The sequence below is a fragment of the Phascolarctos cinereus genome, unplaced genomic scaffold, assembly GCF_003287225.1.
Source record: "Phascolarctos cinereus isolate Bilbo 61053 unplaced genomic scaffold, phaCin_HiC Scaffold_726;HRSCAF=1367, whole genome shotgun sequence".
NCBI lineage: Eukaryota > Metazoa > Chordata > Mammalia > Diprotodontia > Phascolarctidae > Phascolarctos > Phascolarctos cinereus.
In genome coordinates, this window is record NW_027556098.1 from 283,823,423 (window position 1) to 283,844,676 (window position 21,254).

At 39.4% G+C, this 21,254-nt stretch overlaps 1 protein-coding gene across 4 annotated transcripts in view; it reads left to right on the forward strand.

The window, feature by feature from the left end:
- Positions 1-19,402: 19,402 nt before the first annotated feature.
- CUNH11orf97 (chromosome unknown C11orf97 homolog) overlaps positions 19,403-21,254 on the forward strand; it is a 78,965-nt gene continuing 77,113 nt past the window's right edge. The window contains exon 1 of one of the 4 annotated variants that reach the window (XM_078147153.1): positions 19,403-19,800. In XM_078147153.1, the coding sequence (XP_078003279.1) occupies positions 19,626-19,800 (175 nt within the window). In that variant the 5' untranslated portion in view covers positions 19,403-19,625. The remainder of the gene's footprint in view (positions 19,801-21,254) is intronic. The other 3 variants (XM_021000709.2, XM_021000710.2, XM_021000708.2) reach the window with 3 other exon arrangements.

Consider the following 21,254-nt stretch of genomic DNA (forward strand, 5'->3'; position numbering starts at 1 on the left):
AGACCCCTGTTTCCTCTGGGATAAAATGTCTTCTTAGCCTGATATTTACATAATCTGGGTCCAACCCAGACTCACTTCATATTAGCCTACTCAGTGCAACGTGTTTTCCAGCCAAACTATTACTAGCTGCTCCCCAAACTTGACATTGCCATCTCCTACCTTCTTTGCCAAAAATAACCAATAATGCATGTCCTCTTGATCTACTTCTTCAGGGCTGTTATCTTCTTCGAGGCTCAACTCAGGTTCTAGTTCTTCTTTGTAGTTTTCCTTTATCTCCAGTAGGAGAAAGTACCCTTTGTCCTTTAACTTATCACACTCTCTACCGTGTAGCCTCCTTGTCTGTGTATATTATTTCTTCTGCTCCCCCATTAGAATGTTAATTCCTTGAGAACACTGACTTTCTTGTTTGTCTTTATATCCTTAATACCTAACACAGTGCCTGGCCTATGGAAGGTATTTCATAAATACTTGTTAAATTGATTTAAGAAAAGTCCAGAGAACACACAGTTATTCTGAAGTAGTTGTTCTTGTATAAACTCAGAATGAGCTTCCTAGGACAACTCCAGTTCCTATACTATATGCCTGCCCAATCTTCCTTTTCTGCCTCCCTTGCACAGAGATGATAGAATCATAGATGTAGAACTGGAAAAGACCTTAGTGGCCCTTATTTTAAAGATTAGAGACTGAGGCCCAGACAAGTGAAATTACTTGCATAGGTCACATGATAGAAAAAACACAGAGCAGGATTTAAATCCAGGTCCTCTACCCCCAAATCTAGCCCTTTTGCCACCAGTAGTTTCAGTGACTTTTGGAGCTGCTCTGGAATGAAGTATGCCCTCTGAGAAAGAAAAAAAAAAAGCATTACTAATGCTGTACTCTCATATCCAAAATATTTCTGGCTTGGAGAAAGAAATGCCTAACTGACATAGTTCCCAATGCCCTCCTACATGACTTTGTTGTTATTGTTCAGTTGTTCAGTTATGTCTGACTCCTTGTGATCCCATGGATCATGCTGTCCATGGGGTTTTCTTGGCAAAGATACTGGAATGGTTTGCCATGTCCTTCTCTAGGGCCAATCTTCCATGCTATCCTTTTGATCTTTTCCCTTGTAAGATCTCTAGCCTTCTAGTAAGGCCCACAGCCTTCCTTACATGATTTAAAGCTGCTAAAGGAAATGTTTTACTCTGGCATAACATAAAGCTTATCATATATAATATACAAGGTGGCCACCAACACAGACATGAACAGATATTCACAAATACTACTTACTGCGTCTGACAAAGTTGTCCTTTCCAAAAATCAGATTACGTGAGCCTACATCAGCAAAGCTTAAGTCTGCAAGGCAACTCTACTCCTAAAAACTCTTATATGGTTTTAAATGGTTCCTTACCTCTATTTAGTTGGCCATGAAAGTCCTTTAAAGAGAAGCAGTCTAAGGCCCATGTCAGCTCCTATTAAGTGTAGGAATCTAAGAAATAAAACTACTATTGAACTGCCAAATAAAAATTACTGATACTGTACTCTGTTTTTAGGCACGTTTGCCAGAAAAAAAAATATAATTAAACATCAATCTATTCCAAATATTTCTAGCTAGGAAAAAGAGATGTCTAAACCATGCTCTCTACCTTAAGATGATTTTAGGTAACATTCATAGAAATCTTGAACAAGAACAGGAAAGATACGTTAAAATATGTAGAAATATACCTTGAGTAAATATTCAAGAACAGTTGAGTAACCAAGTACCCTCTCATTCCCTCTAGGATCACTACAATCACAAACAAAGGAACCTCCTCCCTTCCATGGATATCTTAATCCTTTCTCCCAGGGAAAGAATGGTTCCTACTGCTAATCACTTCAGGTGGCTGGTAGGCTTAAGATGTATATGAAGCAAGAGTTACATACTTAATTCAAAAGAAGCTACTACTCTTAAGCCATTTTCCTAAGGAAATTGTCCTCAACCTATCTAATCCACCTTTCCAAAAGATTTTTCCCAGGATTTCAGAAAAGCCTTTTTAGAGCAGAGAAATATTATTTCTTAACATTTCTAGAGAAACTAAAAAGGAGGTTTTTAATATCCATTCACACCTAGCTATGCCTTTCCTTCTGATTTTCAGTTGTCAGGATACAACTGATTGTTGTAAAATGACCCATCCCACTGTCCTTCCATAGGTCACTAAACTGTCAAAGAACCTACAAAATATAAAGCTCATTCTGTGAAAGCAGCTTCCTTTGAAGTGAATGAAGGCTTTGAGTTCATAAACTGCCAGGGTATTAATAAAATGAGAATTATTAGAAATACTTATTTTCCAGGGAGAATGTGCACAAACTCCTTATTTTGTAGATCCAACATACCAAGTGCAATTCCTTAATATCTGTCAATTGTTAAATTCTCCTCATCCTAGTAGAAGATCTCCTGTCAGTTCATATTAAATAAACAGCATTGTTTGTTTTGGGATCATGTCTTTAATGATCCACTAGAACCTCAGGTGCATTTAATCATCCTTACTTTGAATTTATCAGCATAATTACATCCTCCACATGATCCTCTGATGCCAACAGCACAGGAAGTCATATAATGAAAGTAAAAACATCCCAAAAAAATCTAAAATTAAGCCATAATCTACATGGTTTCATTTTCTGCCTCCTTTCCTACTATATAGTATGTTCAGCAGCCATTAACTATACATATAAACCAAAATAATAAAGTGATGAAATAATGTTAGTTAATAGCACATTTGGCATGATCATTAGAATAGGATAAGCAGTGGAGTTCATAATACAGATACTAAAGTCTTAGAACAGTTTTGTAATGCTGAAGTAAAAACATATACTGAATACTCCAGAAGGAGATTCAATTGCCCCAGCTAGCTAGCACCTATAGATTTAAATCTGTTTGGTTTTGCCTGTATTTTCTGGTCAACAAGAGCCATGTCTCTATTAGGAAGTTGTCTGACAGGGTTAGAAAACCCATGAAATTCCCTGTTAATGTTCTGATGGCTAAAGTATAACTAGTCTGCATCCTTTTAGAGGTTATGGTTCAAGAAAACAAACTTTTAACAGCCTTGGAATCCTAAGTCCCTCAGTTTTTCCAATTCCAAAACTCTTTTGTTCTCCCATACAAATGTGTAGGAAGGGGTAAAGCAAAGGAATAAAATTAAACCCAAAAGCCAATATCATCTTCTTTCCTCTTCCTACCTGCATTCCTGGTCTTTTATACTTGCAGGTAGCTGACAAAGGTCAGCTTTGAGTCCATCCTGCAATATGGAGAAAAAAAGAACTTCAAAAGAATTTCTAAACCAATGCTTTTAATCAACTTTTGAATTACCTCTATTTCTGCAAAATAACTTTGTGCATTTAAAATTTTATAGGGGGGCTCCTAGAAAGATGTTGGAATGAGAAGTAGGTAATCTATGGTCCATCTCCCTCTCTATTGTTCAGTCGTTTTCAGTCATGTCTGATTCTTTGTGACCCCATTTGGGGTTTTCTTGACAAAGATACTGGAGTGATTTGCCATTTTCTTCCCCAGCTCATTTTATAAATGAGAACACTGAGGTAAACAGGGTTAAGTGACTTGCCCAGGATCACATAGCTAGTAAGACTGGATTTGAACTCAGGAAGATGAGTTTTCCTGACTCTAAGCTTGGCATTCTATCCATTGCACCATCTAGCTGCCCATCTTACCCTCTACCACCCAAATAAACCACAAAGATGCCACAAACTGGAACAAATACAATGACAAGAAAAGAAAAATTAAAAGAACGTATTACAAAATAATTCCTAACAAAAAAAAATTACTGAAGACTACTCTACCATCTGTTGTAACCATCTTTGTACACATAGACAATTCCCTGACCCAATGGCAAAGGATATCCCCAAACGTTTTATTACACCTACAGAATTAGGCTCTAAATTTGCAGTGTCAATGTCCCATAAAGGTCACTCCTCCCATGCTGGTTGAAGCCTATGAATCAGACCAAACCTACTTAAAGTAAAGGAAAAAAGAGGCAACTGTGGAAGACTGGAGCTAGAGTGGGAGAAAGATTGCTGGAGGTTAAGAGGTCTGATAGTCAAACCAGGGAGTTGAGAAAGAACTATTGACCAATTTTACTAATGATGCAAAAATTTTCAACGAGCTCTTCAGAAGCAGACTAGGTAACATATTCAGAAAATAATTTATTGTGACCGAGTTAGACATAATAGTGATACAAGGATGATTCAACATTAGGAAAGCAACTAATATAATTAATCATATAAAAAAACTATGATTATTTTAACAGATGAAAGAAAAGGCTTTGACAAAATATATCCATTTATGTTTAAAAAAAACACCTTAATTAGAAGCATAGACATAGAAGGGCTCTTTTTTAATATGATCAAAAGTGTATATCTAAAACCAATAGATGGCTTATTTGCAATGGAAAAAGACTATAAGCTCTCCTAGACAAACAAGGATAATGCAAAGATACTCCCTATCCCTACTATTACTTGACATAGTTTTGGAAATATTAGTTATAATAATTAGACAAGAGAACAAGATGTAAGGTATAGGCATCAGTGAAGAAGAGAATATTATCCCAATGTATACATATAGTGTTGTACTTAGAAAGCCCCACAGAATCAGTAAAGAAACTAATTGAGGGAAATGGCTTCAGTAAAGTAGCACAGTACAAAATAAATCTATAAAAATAATTAGCATTTCTATTAAGTACTAACAAAAACCAGGAAGAAGTAACAAGAGAAATCTCATTCAAAATAACTATAAAATGTATAAAATATCTGGAACTTATTTCCAAACATATAAGCAAGATTGCTAAAATACTTTTTTTTAGAAATAAAGACAAATAGGGCAGCTAGGTAGCGCAATGGATAGAGCACCGGCCCTGAATTCAGAAGGATCTGAGTTCAAACCCGGCCTCAGACACATAACACTTACTAGCTGTGTGAACCTGGGCAAGTCACTTAACCCCATTGCCTAGCCAAAAAACCAAAAAAAAAAAAAAGAAAGAAAGACAATCACAGAGAAATTAGTTGTTCATGGTTGGGTCATGCCAATAGAATGAAAATGCCTATACTCCCCAAACTAATATACAAATTTAGTGCTATACCAATCAAATTACCAAAAGGCACTTTATAGAACTAGACAAAACAATGACAAAACTCAAACAAAAAGTTTTTAATCTCAGGGAAAATAAGGAAAGTACAAATAAAAGAGACATAGTACTACTATTCCCCAAACAATATTATATATCTGTAGTCATCAACACTACTTGATATTGGTTGAAAAACAGCGAAGTTTAGAACAGACTAGATAAGAAACTGAAGCAATAAGAAACAGTAGCCAAGATCTGGTAAATCCTAGAATTTGAATTGCTGAGGAGAAAACTCACATTTTGAAAAGAACTGCAAGGAAATTTGGAAAACAGTTTGGCAAAAAGTATGTCTTAACCAATATCTTAAACCAATGTTGTCAAACTCAAATAGAAACAGAGGTCACCAACCCATATATAAAGATCCTATGGGCACTATATTGACTTAGAAAACCACATATTAACATTATCTGTGTTCTATTATATTAAATATTTTGCTAAATATTTTGTAATTACATTTTAATTTGGTTCCCCCAAACTCAGGAGTATTGATAACACTCTTCTGTCTTATACCATATACCAGGGTGCTAGAATTGTCAAAGGACTTGGATTTATCAGCTTTGCTACTTACTATATGTGAAATGTTAGACAAGACACTTAATCTCTCTGGGCCTCAGTTTCCATATCTGTAAAAATGAGAGGGTTGCACTGGATAACAATAAGGTCCCTCACAGCTCTAAATCCTCAAAACTGAAAATAAATATGCAACCTGAATATAAAAGATCTCAACATAAAAACATTAAAAGAAAGATCAGGTAGGGGGAGAATTCTTAACCAAATAAGAGATTGAGGAGTTCATAAAAGACAAAATAGACATTTTCAATTACATAGAATTAAAAATCTTTCACACAACTAGAATCAATGAAAATACAATCAGAAGAGAGACTTTGGATGGGAAAATAATTTCATCAAATATCACAGATAAAATCCTATCTCCAAGGTAAATAGTGAACTGGCACAAACATATATGACATTAAAAGTCATTTCCCAATAGATAATTTGTCAAAGGATATCAGTGATTTTGAAAAGAATATTTGTAAGCCATAAATGACCACATGAAAACATGTTCCAAATCACTAAGAGAAATAAAAATTAAAATAACTCTGAATTTTCACATCATACCCTAAAAATTGGCAAAGATGACAAAACAGTAATGTTCATTGTTTGGGACTGTGAGAAGATAGGTACACTAAAAAATTGTTGGTAGAGCTATGAACTGATCCAACTGTTCTGGTTATTAATTTGGAATTATAAGAAAAAGTAACTAAACTGCCCTTTGACTTAGCAATCTTATGACTAGGCCTATACCTCCAAAAATGCCAAAGACAGAAAGAAAGGTTCAATATATGTCAAAATATTCATATCATTCTTTGTGGTAGCAAAGAAGTGGAAACAGTGTGAACCCATCATTTGAGGAATGGCTAAAAGAAAAAAAAAAACAAAACACTAAGCCTCTTAAGTTTGCCTGGCTTCCTTCAAGACAGAGCTCAAATCCTATTTTCTACAAGAGGCCTTCCCTGATCCCCCCAGATGCTAAGGTCTTTCACATTGCCTTCATATACTCTGTAAATGTCTTGTATGTACCTGGATATTTACTTGTTATCTTCCTTATTATATTATTAGCTCCTTGAAAACAGAGTCTGTTTTTTTTTTTTGCCTTCCTTTATATCCCCAGCATGTAGCGTAATGCCTAGCATACAGTAAGTACTTAATAAATGCTTGTTGACTAACTGAATGAAACATTATTTTGTCATAAGAAATGGTAAGTTTAAGGAATTCAGAACACAGAAAGATGTGTATAAAGCAACATGTATAAATATACAAACCAATAGAACAAAATAAGGAGAACTAAAAAACAGTATGCACAATGGCTATTTTAACATTAGTTAAATGATCACCAAAGAAAAGTGGGTTCTTGAGTAACTGAAAAACCAATGAAGGTTCTAGAAAACAGATAATGACACATATCTTCCTCCTTACAGCAGAAACTAATAGGACAGAATATTGTATATATTCTCTGTCATAAAGGAGGTTTCAGTTTGGAGGGGGTTGAAATGCCTGCATTGTAAAGACAAAAAGAATGTATTGTTAAAAAAGATTTCCTAAAAGCAGGGTCAGCTCCAAGTAATGGAAAGACCAATGAAAGTTCTGAAGAATAGACAGTGAAACATACCTCCCTCTCTTTTGGGCAGAGAGCTGGAGTACTATACATTATCAGATGGGATCACTGGATTAGGGTTTGTTTGGGTTTTTTAACTAAATTTTTTCCTTTGTTACATAGAAGCTTCAATCTGGAGAAAGGGAGATGCCTTTTTCCAGAAATAACTGTGATGTAAATACAAAAGGCATTAATACAACATTTATTAATGATATGGTCATAATTAATCATTTTATTGATAATAAATGATAATAGTCAATGGTTTATTTTTTAAAACCTTTAGCTAAGGACACCACAGTCTTTCTCAGCACAGACAGAACTTGCTTGTACATTTATATTAAGGTACGAGACAATTTTATAGACCACAACTTTAAAGGGGGTTGGGAGGGCACACTTGATTACAGTTGTTATTCAGTCCAAATATGTATATGACATAAAAAATAATCTTTAATTTGTCCTAACCAGAATATGATTTTATTAATATGAAATTATTTAACACTTCTAAAAACTCTCTGAATCAATCAATTAAAATATAAATGTAGACCAGATGGTTTCTAGTTATTACCATTACATATGTAAACTTTCTGACACTACCAGTTTTTCTTGGCAAGATTCAGTTGGGTTTTAGGGTGTGGGGAAACATTAAAGGAGTATGTTTGGGAACGTCTGTATCCTCCCTCAACTGACTGGATGGGAGTTAGAAAATTGTAAAATTTAGCCAACTGGAGAGATGTGGACAAGTGGTCTCAAGAAGCAATCGAAGTAATCTTGGCTCTGGTCTTAATCCACCAAACTTTGGAGTTTAGTCAATGACAAAAAGCACCACAGGATGGGTGACTTAAAAGACAGACAAAAAGAAACAAGATATCAATCAGCAAGGAGTCAGCCTGCTTATTGCTCTACAATCCCTTTCAAGATTTTAATAGTAAGGCTTCACTCACCCTTTGGGCTTGAGTTGTGGTAAATGTAAACAGGGCATGAAGAGAAATGAGAGGATCAGTGAGAGCAGAGCAACCAGCAAGTGAAGGGGAAGCCAGGAACTAAGGCAGATCTCCCTGCAAAGCAAGGATGAGAAAGTCAGTACGCAAAAAGATTCTTACAAGTTAGAACACTGAGCTGAAATGAATAAAATGAAATTTAATTGGAACATATATTTGGGTTCAAGAAATTGCCTTCACAAATACAAGATGGGAAAGACGTGGTTAAACAGCAGTTTGTCTGAAAATAGTCTCAAGATTTTAATGTACTCCCAGCTCAACATTCCAAGCTGTACTAAGAGCCTGAGCAGTGTCCAGGAATAAAGAAGTAATAGTTCTGCTGTACTCTGCCCTAGTTAGATCATTTCTGGAATATATGTTTAGTTTTGGGTATCAAAGCAGTTTAGAAAAGGCAGTCATGTAAGGTGGAGAGTGTCCAAAGGAGGGCAATCAGGATAGTCAAGGGACTCCAATCTATAGTCAATGCTAATCAACTAAAATGGTTTACACCAAGGCCATGACTGGTTGTGATATCTCTCTTTAACTGCTTATGTAGCACCCCCTTTGGGGCCATTGCCACAACTCTCACTAACACTGTCAGGTTCATCCCCAGAGAATGGCTGACAACTGGTCTCTCAAGGTTTTAGGAATATTCTCTGAGGGGCAGTCTTCTAATACAGTCATTGTTTGAGTTCTGATGGCTCACAGTGAATGTAAATAGCAGTTTGTTTTCATTTTGGCCAGAAACCCAGAGAGTTTTCCCTTCCCAGATTGATTTTTTTTTTTGAGCAGGTAAAAGAGGCTATTTTTTGCCTCATTTCTTACCTAGTCTTAATCACTGAATGGGCATTGCCTCAGACAAACTAACACCTGGGAAATAGCCTAGCATAAAAAGGCCAAGGACTCCCACAGCATGGGGACTGTCTCCAGTCATCCTAATCTATATCTTGCCACCGAACCTAGATGGCTCAGGAGGAGTGAGGCTGGTGACTTTGCATAGCCTTCCCTCACTTAAATCCAATTCACTTGCAAGTCTCAATGACATCACCTTCCCTACATCATGGTGCTCTTTAAGAATGAAGGACAAATAACAAGGCTCATCAGCTGTCCAGCCCTTTGGTTACATAGAACCAGCCAACTATACCCAGCTAGCCTGCAAAGAAGCTCAAGTATCTTCAAATGTCTACTTAACAGACCACCACAGTTCCTTCAGATTCACTCAGTCTTCTATCCAAGTTATAGTTCAGAAAGTTATTTCTTATCATTTCCCAAGCCTCCACTTAATTCCACAATTCAGTAAGAGTTGGATAGCATAGTGCATAGACTGCCCAGCCTGAAGTCAGGAAGACAGTTCTAGTCTGGCCTCAGATACTTACTAGCTGTGTGACCCTGGGCAAGTCGCTGAACCCTTCTTGCCTCAGTTTCCTCATCTGTAAAATGAGCTGGAGAAAGACATGGGAAACCCACTCCAGTATCTTTCCCAAGAAAACCCCAAATGGGTTCATGGAGAGTCCATCAGACATGTCTGAAACAACTAAACAACAACCACTTAACAATGTTGGGAGGTGGCTTTCACCACCCCTTCTCTCAAGGCCTTGCATTCTATTCACTAGGACTGGGCTGGGAAGGTGGGTGGAGCCCAGAGTTATCTTTGTCCTACTTCTTCTACCCTACTCCTGCCCCCTCCCCACCTGCAACAAAAAAGGTTGCAGTTTGTTCTTCATTCCATCTGTCTGGTCTCTACATTTATAGAACGTAACTTTTGTCTCCCAAGTAAAAGGGCTACGTATATATAGTTGAGGGAGAAGTCTGGACCAGGGCTGCAGCTATATATTTCTTCACAGTGCACACAGGTTGTTTGCATACCTTTTAACTATCCACCATTCATACCTGGTACTGGACCTGTGATTTGATTAGTGTAGACTCTAGACTTCCCCCACCCTTCAAGTCTCAGCTAAAATCTCACCTTCTACAGGAAGCCTTTGCCTATCTCTCTTATTCTATTGCCTTCTCTCTGTTAATTATTTCCAATTTATCCTGTAAGTAGCTAGTTTGCATATAATTTTTTGCATGTTGTCTCTCCTATGAGATTATGATAGAGGACTATGAGGTCCTCTGAGGCAGAGACTGTTTTGTCTGTCTTTCTCTAGCACCTAGCATAGTGCTTGACACATATTAGCACTTAATAAATGCTTACTGCCTGACTGACTATATACTATAGGGTTGAAGAAATTTCCTATCAAGGCAGGTCAAAACTATTGAACTTGGGATCATGAAGACCCAAGTTCAAATTCTGCCTAGGAAACTTATTCACTATGTAACCTGGGCAAGTCACTTGACTTCTCCTTTCCTCAACTGTAAAAAAGAAGGTAACAACAACACTTATCCCCCAAAGCTATTGTGAGAATCAAGTGAAATAATATTTGTAAAGCACTTAGCAAAACTTAAAACAACATAAATACTGGCTATCATTATTGTTGTTGTTTTTGTTGTTGTCTTAGAGAGTTGCCAAAAGTTTTGTTCATTCATTTCAGTCGTGTCCATGACCCCATTTGGGGTTTTCTTGGCAGAGGTACTGGAGTGGTTTGCCATTTCCTTCTCCAGTTGCTAAAAGTACTGAAGGGTTCAATGATTCCCCTTGGTTACAACGCTGTTATATGTCAGAGGTGATACTTTAATGGCGGCTAGTTCATCTCTCTATCCACTGTACCATCCTGCCTCTTGGTTTAGTAATTAATCGATCAAAAAGTATTTATTGAGCATTCCTATAGAAGATGCAAAAGAGGAGCTTAGAAGGGGCAGCACGATATAGTGCTGGACTCAGAGAAGTAAAAAGCCCTAAGTTTAATGCCCTGCTCTAACACTTACTAATAGTATGACTGATGCTGGATAAGTCACTGTATCTCTCAGTTTCCTCATTTATAAAATAGTGATACTTCATTCCCCACCTCCCAGGGTTGCTGGGAGGAAAGCTCTTTGTAAAACTTCAAATACTAGCTCTTCCTGTGGTGGCAAAGAATTGGAAATTGAGGGGATACCCATCAATTGGGGAATGATTGAACAAGTTGTGGTATATGAATGTAATGGAATACTACTGTGCTGTAAGAAATGATGAGCAAGCAGACTTCAGAAAAACCTGGAAAGACTTGTATGGACTGATGCTGAGTGAAGTGAGCAGAACCAGGAGAACGCTGTACACTCCCACATTGTTCGATGACTGACTTTGATAGACTTAGCCCTTCTCAGCAATGCAAAGATCTAATACACCTCCAAAAGTCTCATAATGGAAAATGCTATCCACATCCAGAGAAAGAACTATGGAGTCTGAATGCAGATCGAAGCATACTATTTGTTCTTTTTTTTTCTTCTGTTTTGTTTTGTTTCTTCTTTCTTGTGACTCCTCCTATTGGTTCTAATTCTTCTTTACAACATGACTAATGGGAAAATAAGTTTAATAGGAATGTATATGTAGAGCCTATATCAGATTACACGCCATCTTGGGGAGGGAGGTAGGGAGAGAGGAGGAGAAAATTTAAAACTCAAAAGCTTATGGAAGTCAATGTTGAAAACTAAAAATTAATTAAAAAATTCAAACACTATATATAAATACACACACATATATGTTATAAATTCATTACAATCTACTTGGTTTCACTACCACCTACCTGTGTGACCTTCAATAAGTCTTTTTACCTTTCTAGGCCTCAGTTTCCTGATTTGTAGAATGAAGTGGTTAGAGTAGATGACATACTAAATATGTAAAATGCCTTCTATATATAAACTGATATAATAAGGATAATATAAGTAAAATGACAGGTACTAAATTATGATATACTATTAATAATATTGGGTTATAAAACTTAAGGCTGGAAGAGATCTTAGAATTTAGTGCAATTTCTCATTTTGGAGGAAACTCAGCCTTACAGAGAATTAAATAACTTGCATGAGATATAAAGTGGCAGTCGAGATTCAAACCCTTATCCTCTGGCTACAGATCTGCTAGAGGAAGATAAATTTCTCCAGTTGCTGCAACATCTAACAATCTGAATTTTAAATCACATTGACCATTCACAGGACCAATCAACTTTAGGAAGAAGTATAATAAATCCATTGGGAAATCTTTAGCAAGCACCTACTAGTGATTATGCCACACTGCTACCATTACCCACTCCCAAAGTTGACACTTCGCTTATGGTCAATGTCATTCGTATGTACTTCTAGATAATGATACACAGCTGATAATGACTAAACAATTTATCTTCCCACCTTTGAGATTTTTGTATTTGATGATTTTTCACTTTTAGATAGCTTAGTAGATAAGGGTACTGGGCCTAGAGTCAGGGAGACCTGAGTTCAAATCCAGCGTCAGACACTAGCTGTGTGACCCTGGGCAAGTAACCCTGTTAGCTTCAGTTTCCCCATCTGTAAAATGAGCTGTAGAAGAAATGGCAAACCAGTCCAGTACCTTTGCCAAGAAAACTCCAAATGGGGTCATAAGAGTCCAACAGCTGAAAAGGATTAAACAAACAAAAGGAGTCCTAGATTTTGCCTCCCTCTAGTGGACAAATATTTTATAACAAGAAGATATTCTCGTTTCTTTCAGCTTTTTTTTTTTAAGTGCATTCAATACACTTGACACTTCGTAGCTGTGTGTCCCTGGGTAAGTCACTTAACCCTAATTTCCTAGCAAAAAGCAAAAAAAAAAAAAGCATAGAGCTGAAAGAGACCTCAGAGGCCATCTAAGTCCAAACCCCTCATCACAGATGATGAAACTGAGAGCCAAGGAAATGAAGTGACTTTCCCAAGTAACATAGGTAATAAATAAGCATTGAAAGTAGGATTTGAATCCAGGTCCTCTGACTCTAGAATCAGTGTTCTTTCCACTATTGTTGTTCAGTCTTGTCCAGCTCTTCGTGACCCTGTGGATCATACTGTCCATGGAGTTTACTTGGCAAAGATACTGAAGTGGCTTGCCATTTCCCTCTCCAGTGAATTAAGACAAATAGAGGTTAAGTGACTTGCTAAGGTCACACAAACAGTAAGTGTCTGAGGCTGAACTTGAATTCAGTTCTTTCTGACTCCATGCCCAGCACTCTATCCACTGAGTCATCTAGCTGCCCCCACTGTACTGCCATCTATATAAGTAGGTATATATGTAATAGGGATGGGATGAAGGCAAGCCTACATTTCCCAATGTGAAGGCACTACATTTCCCATGATGCCTAGGCCCAGAGAAGGATCACTCAACAGAAATTCCCAGTATTCCACTTCCCATGAGACTTTCGACCTGTGGTATAGGAAGACTATGTCATAAGATACAGACACTAATTAGTGAGAGATATTTCTGAGGAACCTAAGGAGAGGAAAGTGTAAATGTGGTATCTGCGAGTCCAACTGTATTTGCATTCTCCTAAGACTCCATGAAGTAAGCAGAAAGTGCTAGTAAAAGCAGAGAAGTAAGCCAGAAGTAGCTGATGCTAGGAGATGCAAATCCCTGTTTTGCTTCCAGAAAAAGAATGAGACCTTTTCCCTATTTTGGAGTCTTGAGTCTCTGAGCTGCTATTTTCCCATACAACTCTAGTGGGAATCAGGAATGCATCTGCATTCATCTGGGAATGGGAATTGAGATGTTTTATTATTACTTTGCATTTCAATTCTTACTGATTAAATTTTTTATCTCAATTCATTCCTTATCTGATTTGCTAGCAATATGCAATTGAGTTTGGGTGATTTTGGATTTTCTCAGCTAAACTGGGACTGGGTTTAAGCCCATGAGATACCCTTATTACCCAATATATCCCACAATGAATCTGTTGATTCATTAGATTCCATCAGGTGAAATACAGGCTGTCTACAGATACTGCTGTATTTTGTCAGAATTAGACATTGAAAATAGGACATTTTAGCCAGCTGCCTGCCATTCTGCTGGCTTTTTTTTTTTTGCTCTTTTTGCATTTTGAGGAGAGTGACTGTATGTACAATGTTGACATGTAACTTAGGATCTCAGTAGAGCTTCAAAAGCAATGAAATTTCTATAACAATTAAGAGCGAATGATAATTTTTCTAAAGCTGCACATAAGCATGATGGTTTACCTTTTTAATTTTCACATGAAATGCCAGCAAACTATAAATAAGCATGTGTCACACTGAGAATCTTTTACTTAAACAGTTTGTTTTATTTAGTTTTAATAAACTTTAACTTTCACAAAATACATAAATTTGTTTATATGAATGTGGAAGTACTGAGTTGAGAAAAACGTGTCCACAAAGTGTTTGCATGGTTTTATCAAGAACAGGGCATGCTAATCTAATCTACTCCCCCTCCCCCCTTTTTTGGTCAGGTTACTAGACTGCTGTAGATGTAATTTACCTAGATTTTAGTAAAACATTTGACAAAGCATCGCCTCTCAGCTTGATTACTGGAACAGCCTGCTAATTGCTCTCCCTGCCTTAATTATCTCCCCAGTCCAGTCTTTTCTCCACGCTGATATCAAAGTGATTTTTCTTCAGCACAGATCTAACCACATCACTCAATAAACTTCAGTGATTCCTTATTGCCTACAGGATCAAATATAAACACTTCTGTTTAGCTTTTAAAGCCCTTCACAACCTTTTGAACTGTGGAAGAAAATTCCTTACTCTTTGTTTTAGGATAAGCCCACCAGAAATTTTTTTTAAATCAATTCAGATTATTCTAATTGAAACATTTCTGCTCAGAAAAAGGACCAAGGTGAAGACAGCCTTACCTCATGGCTCTGAAAATCTCTTTTCTCACAGGCCATTTCTGAGCTAAAGTTTATGATATTCTCAAACGATAGACAAACGCAGTCAGTCAATCAATAACCACTGATGAAGCACCAGGTATCTACGTACCAAGCACTCTGCTAAGCTATGGGAATACAAGAAAGGCAAAAGACACTTCCTGCTCTCAACAAGCTGACAATGGAATTAATCCTAAACATCCACAACGAGATAAAAACTTGGTTACTGAGCTTTTCGCCACCCAGCTGCATTCCTTGGGACTTCTCCATTAGGCCCCCCCCCTTTTCAACTTACCTTTTGTGAGTTGTATTCTCCCATTAGATTATAAACTCCTTGAGGGCAGGGGCTGTCTTTTCCTTTTTTTTTTTCCGGGTATCCCCAGTGCTTAGCATAGTGCCTGGCAGTTGGTAGTCACTTGGTGATATCACTATGCTAGAGTCAAGTTTCAGTGTATCCAACTGTGGCTGCTCAGACCAATATGAGCTCGGAATGTTCTACCAGTTTGGGCACAAATTAATAAATGTTTATTGACTGGCTGAGTTAACATTTTGCTTCATCAAACAGTCACTTAACTTTCAGCACACCTGTGGGGAATCATTTGCTAAAAATCATTCAAGTCCTCTTTGACCATTCCCTTCAAGGATTCTTCTTTCTAGCTGAACTCAAGAGATACTTCCATTCACTTCAGTAATCAAAGATGTCTTCTTTCTCTTCTCTGATCATTACTTAGGCAGCTAAGTGGCCCAGCGGATAGAGTGCTGGAGTCAGGAAGACCTGAGTTCAAATATGGCCTCTGAGACTTACTAGCTTGTGTGATCCTGGGCAAGTCCCTTAACATCTGTCTTCTTCAGTTTCCTCATTTGCAAAATGGGGAGTAATAGCAGCATCTACCTCCCAGGCTGATTGTGAGGATCAAGTGAGATAATATCTTTAAAGTGCTTTGCAAATCTTAAAATGCTATACAAATGCTAGCTATTATTATTATCTTAATCTAGTAAAAAAAATGGAGAAGAAGGGCTGTGCTCTTTAGCAAGTGGTCACTTGCTCTTGTTTGGTCACCATTCCACTTATTTCAGGAGGAGCCCTTTCTTGGATGGATGAAGAGAAAGGGACCTGGGGTATGTCAGAAATTAGTTAGAACTTTCTTGACAAGGATGGAGACTGATTTCATGTATAAGACATTTTTTTCAGACTCTGTAGTGAAAACTGACAAAGTTTTCCTTTCAGATGAGTACAAAAATTTCACATAAGCATATTTTTCAATGCTTTCTTAGTATTTATAAAAGAGCGGGCAGGGGCAAGGGGCTAGTCTGCTTTTCTCAGCATCTTTCCAGCTTCATTTTGCCTCACTCTTCTTCCTGCACTCTACAATTTGGCCAGCCAGCACTTCTCTCTGCTCCTCACTCGTGATACTCCATCTTTCATCTCCACACCTTTGCAGTGGTGAGCCTTCATGCATAGAATGTACTCCCCTCTTTTCTACAGCTCAGAAAATCCACTTCCTTTAAGACACAATTTCAGGCACCATCTTCTACAGAAAGCCTTTTCTGATCACCAACTCCTAGTGCCCTTCTTCCCAAACTGATCTGTATTTATTGGTATTTACTCTGCACATACACATATACGTAGTTGTATCTCTCTCCTTGGAATGTAAACTCTTTCAGAAAGATTGTTTCATTCTTTGTGCTTGCATCCCTAGCACCTAACACCTGCCTCTGTGCCTTGAACCTAGTTAGAGTTTATAAAGTCATGTTGCTTACTTGCCCGGTTGATCGTGGAGCAGATGGGGAGATGGAAACTAAAAACAGTCATCAAAAAATTGAGATGAACTTGAACAGAAGGTGTTAATGGACTGCCCCTGGGATCTGTCCTTGGACCTGGCCTATTTAACATTTTTATTAATGACTTGGTTGAAGACATGAAGGAATGCTTATCAAACTTTCAGGGGATACCACAGCAAACCAGCAAGCCAATGTGGCCCAGTATTAGATAGACTGGAGGATTTAGTTATGTCACAATACTGGAAGTAAATCTACATTTCAGAATCACAGACTCTCAAAGCTGGAGGGAAGCTTACAGGGCATCTACTCTAGTCACTACCTGAGCCAGAACCCCATATATGACATCCCCAATAACTGATTATCCAACCTTAAACTTGGCTGGAAAAGAACCATGTTTATGATCTTTTTCATCTTTTCACTCTCTTCTCATATCCACACAGCAGTGAACCTTAGGATTTGGAAATTATACTATAAGAAATTTATCTTTAAAATGTGAGCTTACTTGAGTTAATGACATAATCATTTTTTCCATAATGTTTTGCCATCTTAGGAGATACTACTAAGGACCCCCACCTGTAATGCAGAACATTATTTTGCCATTTAGGTAGTAGAACCCTTTAGGCCATGGAAACTCCAAATTCCTTAGCAAGACCCTTATCTGGCTGCTCAGGCCACAGCCCTCAGATCATATCTCTGGAAGCCTCCATTGTGAGAAAGTTTGCAGAGCATTATCATATCTACACAGAGGGAGAAGGGTGTCCTTGACCAGCCCCCAAAAAAACCTCTTCCTCTTGCCAGACTTCAAAGATCCATCCCCCTCCCTGTCCTGTATACTCCCTATATAAACCCTAGCTCGACCCCTGATGGGGGCTGCTTGATTTGGATGTGAATATCCCTGGCAGCTACGCGCTAATAATAAAGTCCACAATTTAAAATTAGCCTGGGTGGTCAACTCGCTAATTTCTCGGTATAACACACCCATATCAGACCTCAGTGATTCAAGGGTCAAATATACTTTGTGTCTACCTGTCATGCCTCCAGCTGTCTCTCTCTCAACTTGCAGGTTCCATTTCCTGGGACCCCTCAAGCCTGAATCATCTGTTGCAACCTCTTTGCCTTCAGCTTCCACCTTGTGCAGCTCTTTCTTTTATGCACTTGTAGGCTTGTTGAAACAGTCTACCATTTCTTCAGGAGTCAGCTACTTCATGGTCTCAAGCTGTCCTCAGGTCCACAAACAAATGTACTGCTGCTCTCAGTGAATGGCCAAACCAACGTATGCCACCAAAGTGTTCAAAAGCATCAAGCAGACAGGTGCTCAGGAAATGCAATAGGACAAAGGACTTTCCTGTTATCTGACATGATCTCAGCTTTGATAGGTTCTCCAGTTTGGTGATGTTGGCTTTAGGAGAATGGGATCCAGATGCTGGTCATTTCCTCTATAGTCTATATCTCCTTCCTGACCCCTGGGAAAAACCTGGGGGAATAGAGAAATTTCAATCCAAACCCACGAATTCCAACATAATTTATCTGCACACACAGCACTCCTAGAAACCCAAGGAAGCTCCACAGTTAAATCTGTGTTTTCACTAATCACTAGGATGGGCCCCTGGATTGATGTAGCCTAGAGATGTTTCTCTGAATCCCCCAGCTAATCCATAGCTTGAGTTGATATTCTTCATTGCTCTGGATCAGGCTTGTTGTCCTGTATCTAAACTGGAACTGGTCCAGGCTCCATGAAGTATGAAGAGATAGACACTTGGCAAAGGTCCATAACCCTTTTTATAAGTCCTTTACATTTTGGAATTCATCCATCTCCATGACCTTGACCTGACTCCAAGCTAATTGATTCAGTGTGACTTTCTGCAAGTCACTTCATTTCTTTATGTCCCATAGTCTTAATGTGTAAAACATTGTATTAGGTGATTTTTAAGGTCCCTTCCAGCTTTCCCATTTGGGGATTGTGTGTGGTTGTGTCCATGAAAACCTAAAGTCCCCAGAGAAGGTGGTGATGATGAAGAGTTGTGAATCTTTGGGACATGCTTTATAAAAGTCTGACAGTTAACAAATAAGCAATTCCTGGAGCAGACACCCTCCCTTGGGTTTTCTCTTGGAAGTCACGGGGAACAAGAATTGAGTAAAGGGAGCAGGGGTGGGGAACCTTGGCCTCCAGGCCACATGTGGCCCTCTGGGTCCTCAAGTGTGGCCCTTTGACTGAATCCAAACTTCACAGAACAAATCCCCTTAATAAAAGGATTTGTTCTTTAAAACTTAGGTTCAGTCAGAAGGCCGAACCCAAGGACCTAGAAGGTCACATGTGGCCTCGAGGCCGAATGTTCCCCACCCCGGGCAGGGTGACAACTTTTTGGAGTGGTCTTCTATGAAGCTGAGATCTTCTGAGTTTGCCCAATGAGTACACCACCGGCAGGAAGAACAACCACATAGAGCACAATGCCAACACTTCTGGCAAAGCAGCCAAAGCCAACTACATACCATGCCCGTCCAGCCCCGCTCCCGGGTGGATTCCCAGAGCTTCCAGGCTGGCCCCAAGCACGCGCTGGATCACGTGACTCGCCCTCTGCTCCCCTCTTCCCCCTCCCACCCTGGAAGCCCCTGTGCTCTGTTCCTTTTGCGCTCTGGGGCCCGCGCTCCCAGCCGTTAAGGCGCTTCATTCCCATGGCAACCAGCGGGGCGGGGAGGATTCCGCCGTCTCCATGGCAGCCGGGACGCCTCCCGCTTAGCTAGGCCAGAGCGGTGCTGCGAGAATAGTTCAGGCGCGGCGGAGGTGAGGACCCTCGGCGACATGAGGGGAGCGGAGGCCGCGGTGGCGGCGGCCACCGCGATGCGAGACGAGGACGAAGACGAGGACGAGGAGGAGGAGAGGGAGCAGCAGCCACAGCCACCACCGCCGGTCGGGGTCGCGTGTGCCGTCTGTGGAGAGCTTAGCAGTGGGTGTAACCCGGCCCGCGTTAAACCCTGTGAGTAGGGACCCTCCCCAGCCGGGGCGCCCCTGGCCAGACTGGAGCGAGGGAGGGGGCCCTCCCGTCCCCCGAAATCCGAGGGCCGTGCTTAATCAGCTCTGGCGTTCTGCCAGGACATCCTGGGATCACGGAATGTAGGAAGCTGGAAGGATCCCTGGAGAGCATCTCCACCGACCCCTTACTGTACTGAAGAGGAAACTGAGGCAGCCTGATGCAGTGTAATGAAAGTACTGGGTTTGGAGTCCGAATCCTTGGGAGGTGGGAACTAGATCAAGTGGCTTTGCCTGCCTATTGCAGGCTCAAAGGATCATAGATTTAGATCTGAAAGGTGCTAGTCTAAATCCCTCATTTTATAGATGAGGAAACTGAGACCCAGGGGAGGTGAAGGGACTTATCCAGGGTCACACAGCTAGTAAGTGGCAGAGCCAAAAATCTAACCCAGATTCTCTGGCTTCAAATCCAGTACTCTCTTACCCTGGACAAGTCAAATGTCACCTCTGAACCTCGGTTTCTTTATTTGTAAAATGAGGGAATTGAACTAGTTAGTCTGCAAGATCCTAATCCAGCTCTAATCCCATAAAGTATTTAACCTTCCCTGCCTTCCCCAGCATGAAAGGGAAGTGGTTTGCTCAAGATAGCATAGTTAAGAAGTGACCGAGCCAGGACTTCCTGCTTGGGTCTAAATGACACGAAAGTCAGACTCCCATTTCCCCAACCCTGCAGATTTTTGGCATTTGTAACATAGCCTTGTCAGAACCCTACCCTTGTGTTAATATTGTCGGTACTCTGATTTGATGAAGTGTTAACTTTCAGCCTTCACCCTATCCTAGCAAGGTTGTCTGCTGTCACAAACCAAGAGGTTTGCTTCCCACCTTGAAGGATTTGGCCCCAATCCAATTTGGACCTATAAGAACATATTGTTTCTTGATCTTACAGTTATTTTGCAGCACCTACTTCTCTACAGGCAATCAACGCATGCTTAGGGATGATAATAGTGAAGCAATAGTCCAAAGAGGAACACAATAGGTTTCCAGGTTTTCTAAATACTCTGCTTGATTGCCCCTCTAGAGAATCTTTCTCCCTCTGCATCCAGCACTTCTGCAACCACTCTGCCTTGATGGCAGACCACATACCCTCCTGAGACTTCATCAGAGAGGCAGAACAAATCACTGGGTAATCATGAAAGGCACATCGCTTTACTTGCTAGCCCAATTAAGCCTAATAGTGGTCCTGCTATTAAACTACCTTATTAGATAGAGTTTGGTCCATCTAATTAGATACAAGTGAAAAATATTATACACTTGTGTCACTTAAAAATTTCTTCAAATTGTTAAATAGTTTTATTTTCTAAAATTATCATACAATACCATAAGTCCTTAGAAGGAATATAAATGTTTAAATTTTCTTAACTGTTGGACAGTTAGCAGGGTCTAGTGGTAGGAACTCTTAGA